The 24,360-nt window shown below is 39.7% G+C and overlaps 1 protein-coding gene across 4 annotated transcripts in view; it reads left to right on the top strand.

Moving 5' to 3' along the window:
- Positions 1-24,360, top strand: part of ELMO1 (engulfment and cell motility 1) — a 303,034-nt gene that overhangs the window by 265,448 nt on the left and 13,226 nt on the right. For all 4 annotated transcript variants that reach the window (XM_085051421.1, XM_085051418.1, XM_085051420.1 and 1 more), the window contains 3 exons: positions 8,771-8,934; positions 14,572-14,684; positions 23,352-23,459. In XM_085051421.1, coding sequence (XP_084907547.1) covers positions 8,771-8,934; positions 14,572-14,684; positions 23,352-23,459 — 385 coding nt within the window. The remainder of the gene's footprint in view (positions 1-8,770; positions 8,935-14,571; positions 14,685-23,351; positions 23,460-24,360) is intronic.

Below are 24,360 nucleotides of genomic sequence, written 5' to 3'. Positions count from 1 at the left end.
CAAGGAGAAGAGGTATGAAGTTGAAAGGTAGAGAAGCTGTGCCCATATTGGTGCTTTGTGCTTTGGGGTGTATTTGTTGGTCACTTAGATGACTAAGGAACTCCATTTCTCTTGGAATTGAAAAGACATGAACCTGGTGCACTGGCTCCCCTTCCATTTAGAAATTAGGCTGGATGGTCCCTGTAGTTGACTGTAGAAAAGGAGAGGGACAACATAAACAGGGACAATGGCAGGCTTGGACCACGTGCAATTCCATGTGGCCATTCATATGGACAGGATGGACCTCAACACAGTGGTTTCAGCTGGTGAAAGAGCCTGGAGATCTTTCCAGCAATGCAGTTGGTCACACCTTCCTTTGGTTTTGTCCCAGCTAAAGGAGATAGGAAGATATGAAGCTGTAATGCAGATTGTTATTTTTACAATTGTATGCATTTCTCAGATGTACTGAGCAATGATTCCAGACCTTTCTGTTTGACTTTTTAAAAAAATTTGCTCTGCCACTTTTCCTGTTTTTCTACCCATTTAAAGAGTCTCTTTTTATTGGTCATTAATATCTAGAACTTGAGTTCTTTGATTTTTATATTTTCCCAGGGGAAAAAAGCTATCTATTAGAATCTTGTCCTTGCTTTCCTCCTGTAGAACCAGCAGTTTGCCAATATATTAAGTTAATTTTCATTTAGTGTATACTATTTAATATAATTAAGGGAAGCAGCACCCAAATGTATGCTCCAAATCATGGGTAACTCTCACATTGTTTTTCCTTAGAATTTACAAGCTTGTTATTGACATGTTAATTATTATGTTGGTATATGACTAAGGATACAAATATCTCCTCATTTCCCCCCTCCCCTCACTTAACATTTTGTTTGAGAAGATCAGTACATTTTGGCTGTGACAAGCCCTGGATTAAATGCCACCCACAGATGATTTTGTGCATGTTTTATTTTGCCAAAGGAGGTTGTCAGACATTGGGGGAAATAATGTAGTATTGGCTGACCTAAGACTTTAATTAACTAACAGGAAAGTTTACAAAAACTGTCATATTAACTTTACACATCATTTTACTGGGGTATAAACATTGTTACACAACACTTATTTCTTGCTTTGTCTACCTTAAGGCACAAAGCACAAACAGAAAATAAATTTTACTCATTATTTTTGATGCAAATAGTTTTCTGCAAATATTTAATGTGAGGAAGAGGTTTCCTGTCTATTAGTCATTCCTCTTTCAGCCCAATATTACCCAAGCAAATGGTATTTGACCTGTGTGTTTAGGTTAACCCTTGCATTTGTGGGTAGCATCAGATTTTAGCCCTGCAAAAAGACAGTGAACTTCTTCCATATTGTCTTTTTTCAAAAGGAAGACATTATGGAGAGTGTTTGCATATATTTTGATCATGATTCTAAACCCACTTACATTTCAAGTTTGTAAAGGACTGCTGCTCACTTCCCTTTCAATTACTATCAATTTTATCCTCCGCTTCCTCAGGCCAGTCCTTAAGGAATATTTCCTTTCAGTCAGCTGCTTCCTGAGCATAATTTTAGAAATATATAATTTCCCCCATATTTTACCCTCTCTTTTCCTATTTCCTTTTAACGGAACTTCTAATAAAATCTCATTTCTTTTCCTTTAGCCTTCCTTTTCTGTTGAAATACATCTATCATAGCCTCTTTTTTTCTTCTTGAGACCTGTCCCCATTTTTATTTATTTTGATGCAAGCTATCAGCCAGATGCCTTCATCCTCATGCTGATACTCCCCACTGGAACCTTTGTTCCTGCTCTGGTCAATTTTCCATATTTATAACACCCTTCCTTCTAGCTTGCTTTCTTTTTCCTTTGTGTACTCCAGTCTGTTCCCATTCTTTGAAAAAATCATCTTCTTGCCCATTCCCTTAGCCATGTTACCCGTCAGTGGAATTTTGTGATAACCCTTTGTCTTTTTCTCAATTAAGTTCAAGATGCTTTTTGCTCTTAGCCAAAGCCTCTGCCACTGTTATTTGGTTTAACTGAGAAAGTTAATAGTAATGCTAAAAGAGAACTGGAGGCCTCCGTGGGTATCCAGTGGCTCTCCATCAGGATCTGTGTATCCAAGGTAAAAATAATCAGTGCAGCTAACAGAATTCTGGGAGCTTTTGGAAAGTGCCAAAAGCTGTGGCCACAGACCCTTCTTGCAGAGGTGGAGCAGCCCAGAGATGTCATATAATGGGGCTCAACAATAAGTGGTTCATTTTCTCTGAACATGATTTACAAGGTGCTCATATGCAATAGCACAATAAGCTAGGAATCTCTTGCAGGGAACTGAACACTCTTACATCAGCTTCTTCATATGGAGTCACTCCTCAGACCCCTACCTTGTTTTTTGTCAGCCTCCCTTTCACACCCTGTTTCATGGTGCTCACCAGTCTTGTGCTCATGACCCTGGTGCTCTTATTCCGTCTTTCTTACAATAATGTAATGGATCCTCTATCTCCTCTCCCATAGTCTTGGATTAAGAGTAGTCTCAACCCATCAGTTCCTGATGTGGGAACTGTGTGGTTTCAGTGTGTTTTCCCACACCTGTGATTCATTAGCCAAGGGAAAATAAAAAGCAGAACAACCAAGTTCTCTGAAATGTAAAACAATTGTGATCACTTCATCTTCAGCCTTTTCTTTCTCCCCTACTTGACCTTCTGGATCTTGGGATCCAGTGCAAGGTCGGGATCTTCAAGTTCTCTTCCCTCTTTTGCTCACCAGAGGGCAGGCAATTATTTGGGTCCTGAGGCTCTGAACAAGATTTCAGAATGATGTATTGCTACAGCATCAGGTTTTCTGACACCTGCTATGGACCTTTTAAACACCTTGTGTGGAATTGCTGTCACATCCCCTATCAGTACCATCGTCACATCTGCTAGGTGTGCTTGTTTGTTCTGCAAAATGGTAGTCACTGCTGAAATGGATACTGATACTGATCCTGCATGGAAAGAGACTGCTCAGCTTGATCAAAACCATTGCATTGTTTCTAGTCTCTTTTCCACAGACTGAAAAATATCTTGATACACACTAGAAAATTATAATCACAAGCAAGAAGGAAAGAAAGAAAAGCAAGCCAAAACTGCAGCAACACAAACTTTTTTGCAACGGGTTTTAAATTCTGCAGAAAAATGAAGAGATAAAATGTATCAGAGCTTATATCGCCTAAATCCTCTGACAGCTACTTTCTCATTCTGCTTCCTGAAAATGAATCAACTTAATTATTCCTGTGGCTACGTACATCCAGACGGCTTAGAGATGCCTCTTTATTGCTGGCTACAGTAACTGTCCTTGTGTTCTGGAATAGCTAAGAAGATTGAAAACTGGGGTTTTTTTGTAATTCCAGAGTACACAGACTGTAATAGAAGTAATGGTCTGGAATTTTGGAGTCTCTTGTCAATGGTTAGATTGTGCCAGCACTGAGTTTAAATTTGCTTGTGTAGGAGGGCATGTTTAGATTAATATTCTAAAGTAATGTGGAGTGAATGTTTGGTGCAGGCTGTGACTGAGAGACTAGTGTAGTGAATTCACAGACTGCAATATGTGGAGATTGGGGTGGGAGGGTGGGGGGAATCACCATTAAATTATCTTCCAAAGGACCTTGAAGCCTCTCAGGATGACTCTTCCGAGTATTCTGAAAACATAACCATTGATCTAGTTATAACAATTTATCCTTTGGAACAGTCTAAAAAATGTCTCAAATTACCTGGTGCACACATTAAACATGTAAAGTTTTCATTAAAGGAGTTGACAGGTTGCTTGTAAACTGAAGTCATTTCCTTTCCCTTCAGAATTAAATTTTCTTTACAGCCTCCTTTGTCAGTAAGCACTGTTCATTAAGAATGATTTGGCTATTTCATTCTACAGCCTTGTTTTTGCCTGCCTTGTGGATTTAACTGAAGGAAATCCCTTTGTGACTGAAATTATCAAGCTGTATCTCAATCACCAAATTATGATTCCTCCTGCATTCTTTAATCTCTATAAACCAATATACTTCTTATCAGGAACATTTAGATAGGAAGGAAGCTAGGTATGAATTTCTTACAACCAATTTGCAAAGAGATGTCTTTACTCCAGCTCTCTGTTGGCTGGATTATTTTTAAATGGTCACATGAAAAAGCTAATGAATGAGGGCCTGAAACTTCTCACATCTCAGGTTCTTCAAGTCTGGTTGTAGAGAGGAGTCTCCAGATGAAGGGCAGTTCAGTGTCTGGTTTTTATTTTTATGCTGCAGTGAGGTAGGGGAATCACACCTTGCAGTACTTGCTAATGTTGAGCCAAATTAGGAAAGCACTGAACTAAGCACATCATTGTAATGTGGGTTATTTATAGTTATCTTGTCTGTGCAGAAGAAAGGTGAGCTATTGAGATTAGTAGCAGTCGGTCAGCATAACATACTGACACACACAACACTCTGAGTGAGCCATCCAAGCAGCAGTCAGTGTAACATGTGCCCCAAGATACAAGAAGTACAGGTTAGAGGCCTCTGTGATGGCATCCAGAGGTGCTCTTGCTGCTGTCATTGCACATCAAAGGGCATGCTTATCCAAGTGAAACATTGGTATTGTGGAGAAATTGTGAGAAGGGCGCATCTCTCGTCTGGTGCTCCACAGATCAGAGGATCATAGCATGATTTGGGGCATTATAGATCATCTAGTTCCACCTCTACCACCATGGACAGGGACACCTTCCACTAAACCAGGTTGCTCACAGCCCCATCTGGCCTGGCCTTGAACTTCCAGAGTTGGGTCATCCACAGCCTCTTTGGGCAACCTGTTCTAGTATCTCGTCACTCTTACAATAACAATTTCTTCCTCATACCTAATCTAAACCTTCTCTCTTTCAGTGCAGAGCCACTACCCCTTGGGTAACACCCCAAACTGGTTGTTGTGAACATGCAGGCTTTTGGGCTGTCCTGGGGGAAGTTTCTAAGATTGATGCTGTGAGTTTGTAGAAGGAATGTGTCTAGTGAGGCTCAGAATCCTGCAAGCTAATGGCAGGTGTCTGAGAGGGCTGCCTGTCTTCTCTAGTCAGTGCCAAGATAAAACTTTGCATCAGTGTGGGCTGAGTAGAGAGGTTTGCACTTTCCATAGCTAAATTGATGTCAGTGAGAAACTTGGTGTATAGTTTGGCCCTGATAAACCCCTCTTTTTGATATTAACAATTTCTCACTCTTTTTTATTTTGACACCTTGTTGTAGAGCCCAAGTTCAGACCTCTGCTCCATCCAGAAAGAAGAGTATTTGCACAGACAAAAGTTGTCATGGCAAGAGAGAGAAGAGAGGGGTGTAAATGTTGGGAAGCCAAAGTAGTCAGAACATGATATGATAAAAATGAGTTCAAATAAGCAAAACACACAACAAACTAGACTAAAACAGCTTGATGAAAAACATATAATGTAAGGATACTGGCTATTGAAATTTGTTAAATGGATACAAAATCTGGAGAGTAAGGTCCTATGTGTTTAATTTTAAAAAGGTTGGTTTTTTCCTGCTGTGTTTCTCATCTTCAGTGAATTTACCTGTCTTAGTTGCGACACAGCACTTGGACTCCCTTACCCATATAAGAGGTAGTCAGATAAAAAGCACATTATTTAAAGCAAATGCATCCTCTGAAACACTCATTTCTCAGTAAGAGTAGCAAAGCATAATATAATTAAAACAGCTGTCTATGGTGTTTATGTACAATCACACTGAGTGGAGAATATCTTTAATTTCATTTGTAAGGTCAAATACATGAGGAGGAAAGGTTGATGCTGTCTCTCAGAGAGCAGTAATCAGAGGCTGGCAACTGAGCACTGGAAATTGAACAGATTAGAAGTCCTTGGCAGTGATTCCCAAATGCTCGGGAGACTCAGTACAATCAGCAGCTTTGACACTTTGGCCAGCTAGTTAAATAGTGTTGGCTGTAAGCATTACAAGGCAAGTGATCATACCCTCATGTTCTGGCCCTGGGGCAGAGGCTTCCTGCCTTCCCTCTCAGGAGCAAGGGCAACCTCTAGACCAAGGAGCTCTTTGATGATGCCCTGGGAATAACTTTCCACCCCAAAGGAAAGAAGAAAAATTGTCATTGTTTGCATGTTAACCCCAAAAATTAATTACAGAAAAGGGAGGCAAGGGCATTGCAAATAAGTGTAAGTGACAGTGCTCCAAATCTACAGAATTTGAACCTCCTTTGCAGAGTTTAGCCAAGAATGAGCAGTGCTTCATGTGGATGGTTTAGAGAACAGACTAGAAAGATCCTCATGCATTCAACTCCCCAAAACACAGTATTTATTAATTTGTTTGTCCATTTGTTTTATGAGAAAAAGTGCTCATAAGAGACAGCTTCCCTATTGTGAGTGCCTGAATTTAGGAAACTAAATCTATACATAAGCAACAAAAAATCAGATCTGTATAGATATTTGAATGAACTCGTGAAACTGAAATTAAATGCAGGCATAAGTGACTGCAGCACTATATTTACTTGCAAATCTGGTTTAGTGTAGAAAAATCAAGGTCATATGGTAGTTATAGTTGTTATAGCAGTATAGTATGGTTAGTTTAGCATTTATGCTATGCTTGACTGTTTAGCAGTTATGCTCTGCTTGGCTGTTCAAAATTGCAGTAATTTGTTGCTTTCTAACAGCCACAAAGTTTGATCCCATGAGGGTTACGTGTTTCAGCTAAGCTGCCTGGTTGTGCATGCTGCTTCTGCACGAATGATGGAATGATACAGGAATGATGGCTGTAGGCTGGCTGTAAAACTACATGTAACAAAGTAGTCTGGCACAATTTCTCAGCAGGCCTGAGAATTCAGAAGTTAAACCAGCCGCTCAATGTCATGTGAAAAGTTGCACCCGGTTCACTGGGAGCCCAAGCAGTAGTGTGAGGTGGTACCAATAGCTGAAAACATTTTCAGTGAGTAAGGTTAGCTTGAAGTCTCCTGCTTCTTGTCCATTCCTGGTAGTTAATAATAATTAGTCCTAATGAATAATATATAAATGTATAACATATGGATTAAAATTAATTAGCAGCAATAGTCATTGTCAAGAAGGCAGAAAAAGGAAGACAGTACATATTTTTAAATATCCAATTTGTCGCTATAATTATCTGTTTCACTCTTTCCTGCTATTCTTTTGAGGATGTTTCCTTTGTGGACACATCCTTCATTACATTTCCTAAGCCCTTTTAGTTGTTAAACCAAGACCCAGTGAAATCAGTGGGATTATGCCACTCACCTTGTTGGACATGATCCATCAACATTCAGGTTGTTTAGGTTTTATGGTGGTTTGCCATTTCCAAGGTGTGACACTATGTTTCTTACTTGGACTGGTGTGGGCTAGTGAGTGCACTGTGAATGCAGGCAAGGAGTTGTTAATTCCTCTAAGGAGTCAGGTGCCAGTCAGGAGTTCATCTTTCAGTAGGGAAGTAGCTAATTCTCACTGGTAGACCAGCTAAGTAATTCTTCATTTCTTCAGTTGCTTAGTTGAATCTGCTGGACACAGCTAAAGTGATCACATCTGAGAAAGCAGTTATATCTCAGGAAGCAAAAACAGAAAACAGTGCAGGCAATGATTTAGAAGACTGAGGCAACACATGTGAAACAAATATTTATATAAAAAGAGAAGTTTTTTGAATTATTAGGGAACCTCTGAGGGGCTGAGCTTCTGTTTTAAGATACATGGTGAAGATGAAAGAATAAAGGAAAAATAACAGCACAGAAAAACTTTGCCCTCTGTGTAACTGTTGACTTCTGTCATTACCATTTTGATACCAGGGGGCTGTTAGCATTTCCTGCTGCTTTTGAGCTTTGGCATTTGGGTGAGATGGACCTTTCTGAGTATGATAAATTTCTCTTTCAGCCAATTTAAGCACAACATCACATAAATATTTCAAAGTGTGTGACTTGCACCATCACCAAGGAAATGAGTCTAGGATTATGGAGAGATGGAGAGTAATCTCTCACATGTATTCATCTGAACTAGATCCAAGCAATTCTCCTTAGTTAACTGTGTCTCAGCAGTTTTCTCCTGAAAAAAATAATTATTATGCAGAATAGATGGCTGTTGCCTAGCCATCCTTCATTCTTATTTTTTTGTTTGCATTGTTTATGGCATTTATTCAAAAGCAATCCAGTAATATCCTTGGCAAAGTGATCTCTCTCTTTCCCCAGACTAATGATCTCTTTTAGTGAGCTCTCTTTCCTTCACTGTGTATGGCCATAATGTGTCTGCAGTGTAAGGCTCTCACAGAATCTCAGAGTGGTTGAGGTTGGAAGGAACCTCTGGAAGTCATCTGCTCAGCCCTCCCTCAAGCAGGGCCGCACAGAGCCAGTTGCCTAGGACCATGTCCAGACAGCTTTTGAGTATCTCCAAGGATGGAGAATCCATCACCTCTCTGGGCAACCTGTGCAAGTGCTTGGTCACGCTCACCGTGATAAAGTGTTTCCTGGTATTTAGAGGGAAGCTCCTGTGTTCCAGTGTGTGCCCATTACCCCTGGGTGTAAGGGATAAAATGAAGAAATGGACCAGCAAGCAGCCCCCTGCCACCCACAAAAAAAACCCAGTTTCGTCACAGAGCAGATGAGATTTTGATGTAGGCTGTGATGCGCTGTCAGAAGTTGGCTTATTTTCTGGTTATGTTGCTGAAAGGTTGTCTAGAGACCACAAGTACTTGTCGTCTTGTACACCTAGAAACCTTAGTGTGACCCAGAATAAGATTTGAAACAAAAACACAGAAAGTGTTAACACAGGTTCTTTTTCTTTCCTTGTCAACTGCAGGTAATGCAGGTAGTGAAAGAACAGATAATGAGAGCACTCACTACCAAGCCTAGCTCTCTGGATCAATTCAAGAGCAAACTTCAGAATCTCAGTTACACAGAAATACTGAAAATACGCCAGTCTGAAAGAATGAACCAGGAAGATTTCCAGTCTCGTCCAATTCTGTAAGTATTGTCTTCTCTCCCCACTCATTTTTTCATGGAAGGATTAACAAGGGCAAATGACATTTTGTGAGCTCTTCTGGGGAATCCCAGGGAGAAAAGCTGTCCAGGGAGCTGTGCTCAAAAGCATCTGCTTAAAGTACATTATGTTTTCTTCTGCTGGGAATCATAACCTTTTCCTTGAGTTCAGTGAAACCAGATTTACCAAATCCCAACAGGATTTCACATGGTTTATTTATATGAAACAGTGCTTTGACATTTCCTAGCTCTGCATGATTGTGAGCCTGATTTTGGTGCAGGTAGTGGCTTTCCAAAAAAAAAAATCCAGCTAATCAAACACCACAACTTTGTCTTCTGTTCAAGGCCTCTCTTAGCAAGACTGGGAGAAGCCCAGAAGAAGAGGAGCCAATACACAAAAGAGTATGACTTCACAAAAGAGTTGTCCTTGTTTATAACATTATAAATTGGTGTTAATGACAAGTAGTCATTTACTTATTTGTAAATAGCAACATTCTGGCAGCTAGCCAGTCCTTTGCTTGTTGTTTACTGCAAAGTATGAAAGGCTAATATTGCATCCATAGCTCCTTCTCATTTCTCAGAATAGTCTTTGTTCTGTTACATGAAAAATGGAGGCCGCTCTTGGCTCTGGACCAAGTCTGGGCTTGTGGCTGAACTGATGGCACAGGGTAGATGCAGAGTCTGTGCTGCATAAATGATGTACTGAGAATAGCAGGAACCTTTTGAGATCAGCAGAGAAATGGTGAGGACTCCAGAAGCATCAGCCAAAATGCCATGAAATCCTGACTGCGTTGCAAGTGGAACAGCTCGGGATACTCTAAATCTCCTTTTCCAAGGCAAAAGTATAGAAATGGATTTGGACCAGGGCATTTCAGGATTCAGAAGCAGGATATTAATTTTGATTTGTTTCTAAAGGATACAGATGTCTAAGTACAAGCTCTGGAGACAGATTCCTCCAGGGGCAGCAGGGCAACAGTGGAAGCATAAGCTAAGTAGAATAACAAACTAAATTTTAACCATACCAGTGTGGATCAAAGGGGGAATGCTTCTTTTATGTTTCCAGTGTGTTAGAAAATATAACCTAATGCCCAATTAGAACTGATGTCACTTGTAGTAAGGCATCAATTAAAAAGCTACAAATGGCTCCAGTTTGTTTTGCATCATTACACTGCTCAGAAAGCCCCTGCAAATCCCCTGCAACATTTAGTGGTTCAAAGCTGCTCAGAACTGCAAAGCTTGTCACCAAAGCTTCTCTCATTTTCCCTGCTTTCCCTATGAGTCAACAGTTTAGGTATGATACAGGTCAATTATTTATATTCTCTTGCACCATCACCTAGCATTGAGACTTGCAAGCTCTTCATTTCCAGTGTCGCTCTGGCTCATTGCTCCCACAGTGTGGAGTTTCCTTCCCCATCATGGAACAAGTGAAACAGCCAACACAAATAGTTAAAAGCAACTGAAGTGTTACCAGAGAATCATTTCAAATTCAGGACAAAGGCTAAGCCTAAAGGCTATAAAGTCTAAGTAAATCAATAAGGTGTTTAAGCAATCACAACTGCATTTGCAGAGATTTAACTCCATGCATTTGCATTTTGATTACATCCATGATCACTTGTTCTTGACTATGAAAAGAAACAGTCCTTTCATTTTGTGCTTTGATTTGATTCCCTGTACTGAACTCTCTCAAATTGCATAGATGGCACAGTTGATAGAAGTACAGAATCATGGCCCCATTGTAGGGAAAGAGACTGTGAGTGAAGAGAGCAATCGTGGCTGTGCTGTATATTTTAAAGCCCTGCAGATATGCTAAAAGAGACTGCACAATGGTGACTGTAACATCAGCAGACCTTGCTTAATTCTGCTTGAGAATATGGAAATCAGGAGTTGGTTTTTCCTGCTTTGAACATGATAGGAGTCTTTCCTTTGCTATTCATCATGTGAAACTGTAGTTTTAAGCTTTCGAGCTGCTGGATACGAGAAGCTTGAATGAAGTTGGATTTGAATGTAGACTGGAAAGTGTTGCCTTAGATCCTGATAACTACAACAACCGTGTTTTGCAAGGATTAGTTGTTTCTTTTATATGAGCATTGTTGTATCACATAAAGTAAAGCTTTATCAATATCTACTTCTTATTAGGAAAAATAAAAAGTCCTTCAAAACATATTCAGGGATTTGGGATCATTATTGATCATCCAAACTGCCATTTCATAATGAAATTATAAAGTATCACTTTATAATTTTATATAAATTATAAAGTTTCATTTTGAATGGCTGTAAAAGAAGTTGTCTGGGAATCCTGTGGGCCTATAGAGATCTCCTTGGCAAATTAAATGGCAACAAACATGGGGTAATGCTAGATAAAAATTTGACATTTATTTGGGGACTTGCTGGTTAAAGGAGAGCTCATGTCAACTAGGGAGCCATTACTAAGTAACAACTGTGTGAAAATCAGCAACATACGGGGAAAGAGAGGAAGGTGTCTGTTTGCTTTTCTGCTTTTTGTATTACATATTTCTCTGCAATGTTAGAAAGAGTCACTACTGCCTGCTGCGAATGCGTGATCAGGAGAGGGAGCATAGCTAGATGCCAGAAAGATAAAAGGACAAAACACATGAAACCAGTTCTGGGATTACTCTCCCACTGTGATGTAATAATTTAAGTGTCTGTGATATGCCCCATCCTGGAAAGAAAACCACTGTCAAATGAGTCTTAACTGTAAGTTGGAAAGGTAAAAGCTGGGGACAGTTTTAACTGGTGCTGAAGAAGAATTTGTGTAATTTGTGAAAAACTTAAAAATAATTTCTAATGATTTTCAGATATTTTTAAAACAAGTAACTGATGTTAGTATTTCTTCCAGTGTTTAAGACCAGTGAGACCACAAAATTAGTGATCATATATTAATGTGTATTTCCCTCAGCCCTTCTGTCTTACCAGCACACTAACTTTTTACATTCTGATGTGATAGAAACATTGTAGGAAACCAATGGCAGTTTTTAAAGTCACTGTCTCCTTTGACTTAGTCTGTTCTCTCTCTTCACAAGGCACAAACTGTTCAGCAAGTGTCATCTGAAGGACAATAAATAAATATTCACAAAACGTATTTGCATTTATTGCTCCTGTTGGATTTTAAAATTAGGCAGGAGGACCTATTTCTTGCACACAGATTTTTTTTTCTAACCCTCCTGTCTTTAGACACTGATCATGAGGAACAGAACTCTATTGCCTTCAGAAGGCTTTCAGAAGGAAATACAGAATTTCATAGAAGCACTTCTTTTGTTTGTTTGCTGTGGTTTGATTGTTCTGACCCATTTCTGTCACCTCCAAGTGGTGGAACAGAAACCTTGACAGTGAGGAGCACTGAGGGGCAGAATCACCTTGCAAAAATATATCTGGAGTCATCTGGTGTCAGAAAAATAGCTGAGAACCATACAAGTCAGAGTAACCACATGTTGGCATGAGCTGCTGAGGACAAGTGAGAGCAACAAGTGACCATGGCAAGGGCTTGACGGTCTTGCAGGGTTTCACTAAGTCCAGGGCTACCAGAGACTGTTTCTCCATGGAATAATGAGTTGTTTCCACAACTTCTGTGTGATCAAGTTCAAGGACCATCAAACAGAAGAGAATACCACACTGAGCTTCACCACTGTGAGAGCAAATACTGGTATTATGTGTAGAGGGCCTCCAGAACATAACCAAAGAGATGAGAGGTCCTTTTTTCTTACCTCCCCTTCTCCCATGCAAAGTCTGCCTTAGGCACTGAAGTATTTTTGAGAGGATTACCTGTTTCATTTTGGATTGGTTGAAAAAATCCTTCTCTTCCTCTGGTTTGTAAAGGGCAGGTGGAGCATTAGAAGATGGAATGTTATGAGCAAATGGTCAGATGTTAATGTGCTGGGTGACCCAGTCATTTTTGGTTTTTTTGGTAGTGTCTTATAAATACAATTTTATGGTATCTTTAGCACCTATTTAATGATAACCATCAAATTTCTGAATTAAACTACTTAAATATCACGCTGATGTTTATACCACTCTTGAATGTTTGAAATTAGTCCAGCTGCAGATTTAGTCAGCATCCTGAGTAATCCACACTTGAGTTTTAACACTGTTGTCCTCAGCCCCTGCTCTCAGGTTTTACCTGAGGAACAGGGAAGCTCATCAGCTCAGTAAAGACAAGACATTTATTCAAGCACAAAATTCTTCTAATCACAGTTTTTAACCATTCAACATATTTATATCTTAGATCCCAATGAGAAAACAACAGTGCTGGAAAATTCAAATCCTAAAGGACTAATACTACATTTCCCAAAGATGGTCTGTTTCTATAGTTACAATTCTTCCTTGAGTTTTGACCAGCTAGATTTTCACTGCTTGTAAATATGCAGTGGGTTATGCACCCAGTCATTTTGTTAACACCTAGGGGAAAGAGGACATTTTATTTTAAAGGCCTGATCTTTCCAGCAGAGGATTTGCAGTGATTTCAGTGGGGGCCTGGCAGATCAAAGGCATAGGATCCAAATGAATGTGGAAATCATCAGAGAATGGGCTTCCTAAGTTTTCAAGAAGAGAGAATTTTTTGTCTCTATGGGATACCACAGCTTAGCTTCCTTTTGATGATGATTGCTGGAACATACTGCCAGACAGAATGATTTTTGGTATTATCTATTTTGCACAGCAATGCAAAATTATGGTTCTGACAAACTTCATATTTTATAAATCCTCTACACATTCAGTTATTTTTCTTTAATCTTACTAGGCTTGCTGTCGAGTTGATGTTTAAACCTGTCTTTTATGTATTCTTAATGAATCTAAGTGAGGATATAACTGATGAACTCAGACATCTGTGAATCCATGTGATGGTGTATGAAATTAAATTTTAAATATTATGTGCGTATGTTTTCTGCCTAGTTCTTGACATGTTGAACTCTTATCAAAGTAAGATGTAGAAAATGGATTTTCTGAAGGATGTATAAGATTATTTCTAAATATACTTTGGGTGTCTGCACTCCTGGGCAAAGTTAAGTTAGATCCTTGGGTGATCCCTAGTCATGAATTAAGTCTTCCACAAATTCTGATAATAATAAAGTAATCAAATTATATGAAATTAAGAACAAGAATATAATCTTGATCATTTAGCTAATTGGCATTGCTCCCTGTTTTTTATAGTTGTTTCAAAATGTTTTAGCCTTCTTGTGTTGTCCTAAATAATCATGCTAGTGAAGTGTATCAGCATAGGATTGTGCAACAAAAAGTGACAGACCCTCAAATAAGCTTCACAGAGCTCCTATGATGAAAGAGCATTATTTGCTGCAGAAAAATCATGTTGATGCATTATAGCAAGTGTTATTTTTAGAATGAGTAAAGTAAGAAAAAAACCAGAAACTTGCCTGAGTCATACACTGATGTTGTAGCAGGGAGATGTTTATAACAAAGATATCCTGACTCCCATTCTTTGTTAAAAGAGAAAGGCTTTTTTTCTGGAGCAGACTAGATTCTGACCTGGGCTTGTCTGTGACTGATGTCCTCTTCAAACGCCTTGCAGAAACATCTTGTGAGACTCTGTCTCAGAGGAAAGAGGATGGTCTTTGATTGAATTTGACAAGTCCTACTTTCTCTCTTCCCAAGGGAACTAAAAGAGAAGATTCAGCCAGAGATCTTAGAACTGATCAAGCAGCAACGTCTCAATCGACTTGTGGAGGGCACCTGCTTTAGGAAACTCAACAGTCGACGTCGACAAGGTACAGCTCAGACTCTCTAGTCTTGCTTTATAGATTGTCATTTCGGTCTAAAAGTTGAGCTGAGGTATACTATTTTCACTGACAGGATCCTTGGTTGTAGTGCTGTCTTGACTGCTTTTTACCAGGAGGCATCTGAAAGCATCTCCAAGTCACAGATTTTTAGGATTTTCTGTTTCCCTGAAACTGGTTTCAGCCTCATCACACAGATGACCTGGAACAAGCTCAGCCTTTGACAAAAACCTCAAGCAGCAGTCTCACATTCTGAAATGAGTATTTTGATTTCTGCCTGAATGTCCAGGTTTCTTTTTAATCTCAAAACAGTATCTTTGCAGGAATAGCACATGAAACTTGAATCTGAATCTCTCAGTCTTTGATCACCTTTATGTATGCAACAAGTTCATCCTCCACCCCTCCTTCTACTACTGCCTGTCCTTTAGTCTGACATTGCCATATACAACAATTATATTATGGTATTAAATATGATTTTTAACAGCACTTATATCAGTAATTTGTGTACCTTCATATGAGTACTTGATTGATATGACAAAATTATTTTCCCAGTTCTATGAGTCATTGCTCAGTGCTAGATTCATAGCTCATTCTATACAGTAAAACGCCGTATGGTTCTTTTCCCCTCAGAGAGGCACACTTTGTTCTCCAGATAATGTAATGGGGACATACTGTAAACTCAGCAGATTAATTAGAAGTTTTATCCAAAAATTTCCCTTTAAGCCTCTCATTTTATGAGGATTCAGATTATTATTTGTTTTCTTCTGTAAATACAGAACAAATTAGAAAGTTACAAAAGCTGAGAGTAAGAACTGACAAAGATCAATATTTGAGACTTTCAGATTAATTGGGGAAAACTGCATTTTTCACAGAGAGAGGTACCCCTGCAATGCCTCCTTCCTTAGAAACAAGGCAGCAATTTTCCTTAATGTAGGGAGAGTATTTATAACTTCTCTGTCATGCATACAAATGCCTATGAAGTCCACTGCACAGAAGGATGATCAATATTTCACTATGAATTTCTATACAGAGTGGATACAGAGGCATGATACATGTTTTTCCTTCATCAGTATACTTATGGAGTGAAAGTAGGTAAAAAAATGTGTCATTTGTTTGGCTAGGAGAAGTGAGGGTTGTTTATTTAATTCCTCTCAAACCCTTAATCCAAGTGACTCAAATTCTTGGGAAGGAGCAGAGTTTGTAGCAAATATTCTTCTTTTGGCTGATCTCCAAGAGGAACATAGACTGTTTATTTTATCTTAAATTGTTGTTAGTCCATGATTTATCGTATCAAGTGCCTTAGGGGGTATAAATTCATTCAACTTATATGAATACAGTTGAAGTTAAAAAATAACTTTTTTTTTTTCTTAAATCAGTGTAATCTTCTGGTCCTCAGTTGAGAAGGTTGCTTCCTATGATGCCTTGGAGTGAATTCTATAAGCCACCAAATTAATTGCTTTGATGTAATATTTATACAGGGCCAGAAAACATTCATGATTCTTTGCAAACAAATAAAATACATGACCATGCCTCAAAGAACTTTATCTTCTCTGAAATATATTGTTTATCGCAGATGGAAACCCATTTAGTAGACCCTTAAGAGTTGTGTATGCTTCATGTTAGACTTCTGTATTCCCTGAAACAGAAGGGTAAATTACCCTCTAGGAGGGAGGCAGAAGTAGACAGAACCATTGGACAAGATGATGATGCATGAGGCCATCAGGGCTAAATTCAGTACAGCCAACCCTGTCCTGGAGGTAATCAGGCACAGCATGGCCAGCAGGGCAAGGGAAGGGATTGTCCTGCTCTGCTCTGCTCTGCACTGGGGCAGCTTCACCTCGAGTGCTGGGGGAGCTTTGGGTGCCACAATATAAAAAAGACATTAAACTGTTTGAGAACATCCAAAGGAGGGCCATGAGGATGGTGAAGGGCCTTGAGGGGAAGCCATATGAGGAGCAGCTGAGGTCACTTGTTCTGTTCAGCCTGAAGGAAACTGAGGGGAGACCTCATTGCAGCCTGCAACTTCCTCATGGAGGGAAGAGGAGGGGCAGACACTGATCTCTTCTCTGTGATGCCCACTGACAGGATCTCAGGGAATGACCTGAAGTTGTGTTGGGAGGTTTAGGTTGGATATTAGAAAAAGATTTTTTATCCAGAGGGTGGTCAGGCACTGGGAACACACTCCCCAGGGCAGTGGTCACAGCACCGAGCCTGACAGAGGTCAAGAAGCATTTGGACAATGCTCTCAGGCACATGGTTGTGACGTTTGGAGATAGTCCTGTGCAGGGGCAGGAGTTGGACTCAATGATCCTTGTGGATCTCTTCTAACAACTCAGCATATTCTGTGACCAAACACCATGTGATTTAATGAAGCATGCTTGGCATATAAGCCATTCAATTGGGATCCCTTTTTTAGGTATGTACAGTGCCTGCCACAGTCCAAGTAGCAAATACTGGCAGCTGACAGAGTGGAAGAAGCTCTCTCGGAATCCGCATTTATCCTCCAGGGTGTCCTGTACTCAAAAGCAGCAGAAACTGTAAAACCAGAGCTGTCATGATTTCAAGAATTAGAAGATGAAGTAAAGTGAATGGAGGGCCTGAGATTTAGCTAGTGATACTAATCATCATGACAGTCAGTCTTTCAGATAATTCCACTGAATGTCCTGATAATAACAGTATAAGTCCCAAATTCTGGGTGTGTCTTCTGTTAGCTTTGTCCCACATCCCCATCTCCTCTCTCACAACCCAGCTCCCTGTACAAATGCCCTGTGCAACCTCAGGGGGTTCAGGAGCCCTGTCACCTGCCTGCTTGTCGCTGTTGAGCAGCTAGCAGACTAAAGAACTCAGTTCTCAGTGGCAAGAAGGAAAGATCTTTATTGTTTTGATTTCATCATATATATAGAGTTTTCAAAAGTCACCCAGATTGGTCAGTCAGAAACCTCCCCCTAGGCCTGATTGGCCAGGCCTGCACCGTCCAGATCTTGGGACACTGTTTTTAATAACATCCAAACTTTATTTATAAAACACAAAAAGAATTCTCATGGGAAAGACCTGCGCTAGCCACACCTGCTGCTCCAACTCTCCAACTGAATTCACTTGCCATGGAGCATTTCCAAGTCTCTTAAAGAGCTGTAGTCCATCCAGGTAGACCTGGAGCTGAAACAGAAATGACTACTCCTCTGAGGCATCAGGATTTGCCTGTTATTGTGGCAACATACTTGTAAGAGCAGCATGATGGGGTAGGTGTTGTACCAATGTATATGCCTTTTTTACCTTTCCCATGGTTCTTTTGTTCCCTTAAGACAATCCTGGAGCAAATGTCACAAATCTGCAGATTGTACAAGAAGAACCTGAACGTGCCCTACACAGAAGCTGAAAGCATTTAATTGCCCATTTAAAGATAATTAAAAGGCATTAGCCCATGATAAAGACTCCAGAGCAAACTTCTGTTAAGATTAGTGTTTGAACATGTGGTAGGACACACATGGTTAGCCACAGTAAGTTGAAAAAACTGACTTACAAAAAAATGAGAAGGGAGTTTACAGCCTCTTATGGCATTTTGAGAAGAGATTAAACGCTTTCATATATACTTAGCATTGGAAAGCCTCCAATCCAACAGGTGATTCACTGGGGGGATGCTGAAGATTAAACTGTGAGGTATCTATATTCAGATCTCTGCTTTTTGTGTTTCAGTACAGGATTATCATAGCAGGATCTCTCTGTAGCTGCAATTCAGAAATATCATTGTTGTCCCAGCAGGATCCTTAGCACTTCCAAAAAATACATGGCCTTTCCCTTGCAAGGTTTTCATAGGAGAACTGCAGCACTAACTCCTGGTTTTTTATTAAGTATCTTAATCAGTTGGAAATGAAACAGCCAAATCTAGTCTTCTGATCACTGTTCAACAGCAGATCATCATACTCTGCAAATCCCCACTTTGTTCCTGGACCATGAACATCTGCTGACAGATAGGCTCTTCACCTTTCTTCTTCCTTAGATAATTCCTAAAAGAAAAGGGAGAAGACTAAAGGGAAAACCTGCCAAGAACTCTACAGCCCCAGTAGTTATTATTTCCTGTAGAGCTAAGTAGCAGATAAAGGCATTTTACTGAAGATAATAGATACTTCTGATGCTGTCATCCAGTACGTTTGTAGTATACATTGCTGGGTTCACTCTTGGAAATAAATTCCCTTTTAACTTGATAAAGATTATAGAGAAATAGCATGTTATTGAAGTGGTTTTGTAGCCAAAGATGAGGTTTCTCAAACAGTAATTTTTGGAAGGAAGGGAAACCCTGGTGATACACACCATTAAATTAAAAACACAAGGTGCCATGGAAGTAACCTGGAAAGAGAAAGCTTAAATTTAAACAAAACATCAAGCAAAGGCAAGTTTTCCATCTCTTGCTAGGATAAGTAACTCACAGTCCTGAAGAACAACACACGCTTTGACTTTTTTCTGCTAAGCTCTTTTCTACTGCTACTTCATCCTACTGTCCATAGTCCCACAAAAATCCTAATATTCTGTGCGCTTGTGACTCACTGAGAGGAACCAGTTAACCAAATATGCTTCCAGCATTGCTACAGGCCAGTTATTCACCGGTCCTTTGGAGGGCTTCCTGGCTTGATCTAGGCAGATAAGACCAGTTAGAGTGAAAATGTCACTACAGTTTTATTAGAGACAGAACAAAGAAAGAAAAAGAAAAAATATATATGCCCACATGCATATATAGATATAAAATCTACACAAATACAAATGTTTTCACTGATATATTTAAACCAAATTCCTGTTGCTAAATCTGTGGGGATGTTTTTCTTTTAATAAAAAGCTTCTATAGTAACCTCAAACGTATCTTGGGGAAAAAAAATACACATTCTCAGACTTCTGTCCATGCATATCTGAGCTATTTTCTCCCCAGATTCTAACAATAGATCACTTCTGTACTAACCACAGCAGTCCTTTACCTGGAATGGTATTGTTAAGGGCATATGAGTCATTGGCCATTAATGCACTTGGAAACACACTGTGTGAATGGTCAGGCACTCTGTAGCCCATCAGGAAAATGTTCTGTGCTCTGCTATTTGCTCACAGTTTTGAATATTACTTTCGTAGCCAAATTGTAGCTGATTTTGTTATTTGGGATTTTTTTTAACCTCATCTATAATCTTCAACAATGTGCTGTGATATATTTAATCTACTGGTTGCTCTAGCAATTATCTGAAAATTCAGAACAATTTGCTTGAAAACTTTTCAGGCTAAAAACCAGAATGACTAATTCTGTTTCCCAAAGAAGAATTTCTAGCACCCTAACGTGATTGCGTCAGTGGTCAGTAAGCTGAAAGACATAAAGAGTTGCCAGAAAGTGTAAATAATGTAGTGTCTGAAAATTGTGATGAAATACCAAGTCCACATCATCTCTTAAGACTGTGGTTAGTGACTGCCACCCCTACAGCTTCTTGCTCTGAGCAGGAGGTAGGTGTAGTAATACCAGATAACAAATAGGCATTGTAGCTCATAAAAGGGACCAAGCCTTTGGGGAAAAGTCTTAAGCCTGGGCCTAAAACCAAAACAAACCCCATTTTTTCCTGAACACAGACTTGCCCCACTCCAGCTGGGCACATGCACATGGATCTGCCTGGGTGGAGCACAGTGACTAATGAGGAAAGTCTGTCCCATCTTTAAAGCCTTTTGTGACACTTCAACTCTGTTGACTTTGGTTTGAGTTCTGGAGGGCTTGGACAACTTTTTTTTTTTCTTTTTTTTTTTTTTTTTTTTGCAAACTGCACTTTTGAGTCACAGTAGGAGCTTTTTCTTCTGCTTATTTTTTTTTATTTATCAATTTAGAGCTCAAAGTAAATGCTGACCCCTTCCCATGTGCTTTTCTATAATTAAGACTTTTTCACCCTTTTTCTTGGTGGAAGCAATTTCATATAATTTCTGTTTTGACTGCAGCATTATTTTATACACTATTTTTCCAATAAAATTGTGTTGAGCACCAGCACTACAGTAAAATACCTGCATCCTGTTTAAAACTGTTCTCCTCCAAGGTACTGAAATCTCATGTGAGTGGGATATTTTCTGATACACTCTTTGTAGCATCATATACAGCTGAAGAGAAAACCCATATGGGTAAGGCTGAGGTGGCTGCAGAAACAAGGGTTGCTTCCTCCCACTACCATGCCATCACCCTCGTTAGTTCCATTTGTAGCTTTCATTTAAGGGTTTTCCCCTTGACAGCAAGGCTGTGACAGAGCAATAGTTATTAGTGAGCCCAAAGGAGAGCTGTGCCGGACATGCTTCAGGCTACAGTCTATGGGTATTAGTTTTTAATTAACCTTGGGTTATAGGGAATTGCTGAAAGGCTCCTCAAGCATTCAGAGCTTGGGTTTCTTCCCACTAAACCACCCCTTCCTGAAACAAAATAAGATATTTTCATGGAGGGGTGTTCCTCTCTTTTAATATTGAAGTGTGGCATTGAAAGACAACCAGTTACTGAAACACTAACCCCTAGGAGATTAAAGAGCCAAACCCTTGCTAACACCAATGCCATTTGTGATAAATTGAAAGGAATTAATTGTAATTTTTTTTTCAGTTACACCATCTTTTTGCCCAGGTCATGGAGAAGGTAGTGAAACCATGTTGATTTTTATTAGGAAAAAAATACTGTTTTAATTTTAGAGTTGAAAAGTTATATTACTTTCCAAATCTACAGCCCAATAAACAATGAGGTTGCAGTTAAAACTAGGTATGAAAGCCTCCTGCTGCAGTTACTGGAGGCTTTTCTTTAGGCATACTGGACTACTGTTAGATTCAATGGGGTATATCCTTTAAATATCAGGCTTTGCTATGGTTCTGGTAGAGTTCCCTGTAAAAGGTATAGCTCTAGAAAACTTTCACACACATCCTTCTGAGACACACAAACTGTCTAACGAGTTGCTTGTGCTTGCTCTTCAGATGAGAGTCTACTGTCATCTGAATGAGGGTTCCTACTTGCTCTAGTTTCAGTTCCCTACAAAAGTTTTGCAAATGTGGTCTTCTTCTCAATCCCATACTGTGCCACAATGTGTGTACTGCTTACAGTCCAGGGATGCTTATATTTCAGCAACTCTTTTTGTATGCATCGCAGAATCATAATCTCAGGCTCTGTACCCTAAATCTTTCAGTGTTGTGCATGTCTATGAAGTACATAACCAGAATCTCTCCCATGGCCATTTTGAGCCAGAGGTTTGTAGGGTTTTTTGAAACTTTTTCTGTAGAAGGGGCTGCACGCTCAGAAAGTAGTTTGAAGTGTGTGGGTTTTTTCCCCCAAACCTTTATACCCACTGTGACAACAACATTTAAAAGGGCATGTGAAAGTCCATTTTTACCATTCAGTTGCCTGTGTTTTACTGAATTGACCAGCCAGGGGCCTGGAGTGATCTTCAGGAAGCAGCTGGGTCCACGAAGCCGATGTTTTACCCACAGAGCCAGGAAGCCTTTCTTTTGCTAACACCCCAAATGAGCTCACATATGCTGGTTCTACAGCTCCTCCAATGTTTTATCCAAGCTGTGGCTCCCAGCAATTGCAGCGCCGCAGGGCTGTGTCAGTGCTAACGTTTCCCCTAAATTGTCCCTCAGGCTGCTGCTTGGCACAGCCTCAGCACTGCCAGTATGAGAGAAGCATGGAGCCAGAAAAGCCCTCTGCCCCCCTCCACTGGCATTTTAACATCCAGCCTTGCTCTGAGCTTTTGGAGATTTAGTTTGGATGTAACAAGATTGTATTTTTGACAGCTTAACATTATGTTATCTACTTATTAAATAGAATGTGCTCTGACAAGGAAGAGTAACCTCTTTGTTGCCATTTCAGAAAGGCAATTGGCAAGCACCCTCCTTACACGCTAGGCAGTGTGGTGGTCTGGCTCTGCAAAGGTGGTGTTCTTCACAGGAGCAGATTTTAACAAATGTTGTTAAGGGGAATTATTTCCTGCGAAGCATGAGTTGTCAGGAGATGTAAATGTTCATCTCTTTGGAAGGAGTGAAATGCAAGTTGGGGTGTGAACTGCTCGGTCACACATATTTGTGACCACACAAAGCACTGAGGTATCTGCAGGACAAGGGACTAAACGTCTGCTTTTTAAGTCCTTGCATATTTATTATGTCCAGTGTCTCAAAAAATATGGGGGTGTTCTCTTAGGTCTATAAAAAAATACATGAGTCATAATTTTCATAAAGTATGGGATATTTCAAATTTATCAGTTTTTGGGTGTCCCACACAAGACAGCTGGTAGGGCTTGATTTTCACATAGTGGGTACTAAAAATGAATCTTTTATGAGTCAATTAAAGTTATTCACTCAAAGTAGTTACTTTGCCAGTCTTCTGTCTGTGATGGTATATAATGTTTGGTAAAACTAAGTCAATTTTTTCTCGCTAGTATTTTTTTTGAGCCAGTGACTCGGTCAATAACAAAACCCCTGCAGATTAATGCCAGGTTCATTTAATCAAGCAAAATTACTGAGCAAACTCCTTGCCCGTCTTATATATACCCCACACATTTCTTTTTCTGAAAGAAAAGATGGCCTTTCCCTGTAGCACCTTGTTTGAGTAAGCTTTCTTCTATGCTGTTGGTAAGGCTGATGAAGACATGTTAGTGACCTCGTTTAATGTGTTTATTTCAACAGACAAATTTTGGTATTGTCGGCTTTCACCTAATCACAAGGTCTTGCACTACGGAGACTTGGAAGAAAGTCCCCAGGGAGAAGTCCCTCATGATTCCTTGCAAGATAAATGTAAGTCATGCACAAAGGTTGTGACACCTCTGCCTCTTTTATGCTAGTTCTTCTTTGTAAGTTGTAGTAGGTTTCTCTTAACATTGGGACATTATAAACAGCTCTCTTTACGAAGATAGAAAGCAGGGGACATTTCCTCCTGCATTCAAACCCTGCTCTCCTGGTTTTGGCAAGTGTATGTGAGGACTGGGCTAAGCTTTTCAATGAATTTATAATTTCATTCAGTTTGGAAACAACATGTCTTTCCTAGGGAAATACAGTTTATTTTCATCGCTCATCTAAGTGCAGATATCAAATAAAAATACTTGGGCATATTTAGAAGCACTGCCTGTCCATGGAAACTGACAGCCTAGTGACTGGAGGAGGAATACGTGGTAGAAGTCTTTTCTGTTATTGTGAGGAGTGGGCTTAAAGTTGACATGTCACTGTGAACAGTATTGAGAGGACCTCACCATTTCTGTGTACCCAGCTGGGAGAGGATGTCTCTGTTGCAACGCCCACCAGGGGACTTACTGGGATTTTTCTTGTGAATAAAAGCAATTTTGGAACTCTTCAGAAACACCATATTCTAGTGATTTCTCCTTTGTCCTTCTACATGAGTGGTAGGGGTTTAACCCGCAATCCAGGGAAGCGTTTTTATGATGATGGAAATATTGAGTGCAGTTCTATCACTGGAAGGTAACTTCAAGAAATCCAGCATTGAATAAGGAATAACTCTTTTTGTTCTTTTCTGAAAATTCTTGGCATTATCAAATTAGACATGCTTATACAGGCTTATTTCAGCTGGTAGTTCCACTTCTTTAATGGAATGGCAGAAAGACTAATTTCTCAGAACTTTAAAATTTTTCCAGCCTGGAAATTGGGGAATGATGTGAAATTTGCTCCCTTAACCTGTCTCCAG

The sequence above is a fragment of the Lichenostomus cassidix genome, chromosome 2, assembly GCF_008360975.1.
Source record: "Lichenostomus cassidix isolate B80296 chromosome 2, HeHo_3.0, whole genome shotgun sequence".
NCBI classification, from domain to species: domain Eukaryota; kingdom Metazoa; phylum Chordata; class Aves; order Passeriformes; family Meliphagidae; genus Lichenostomus; species Lichenostomus cassidix.
Note: the sequence above shows the minus strand (reverse complement) of the source record. Positions and strands in the feature narration are given on the sequence as shown.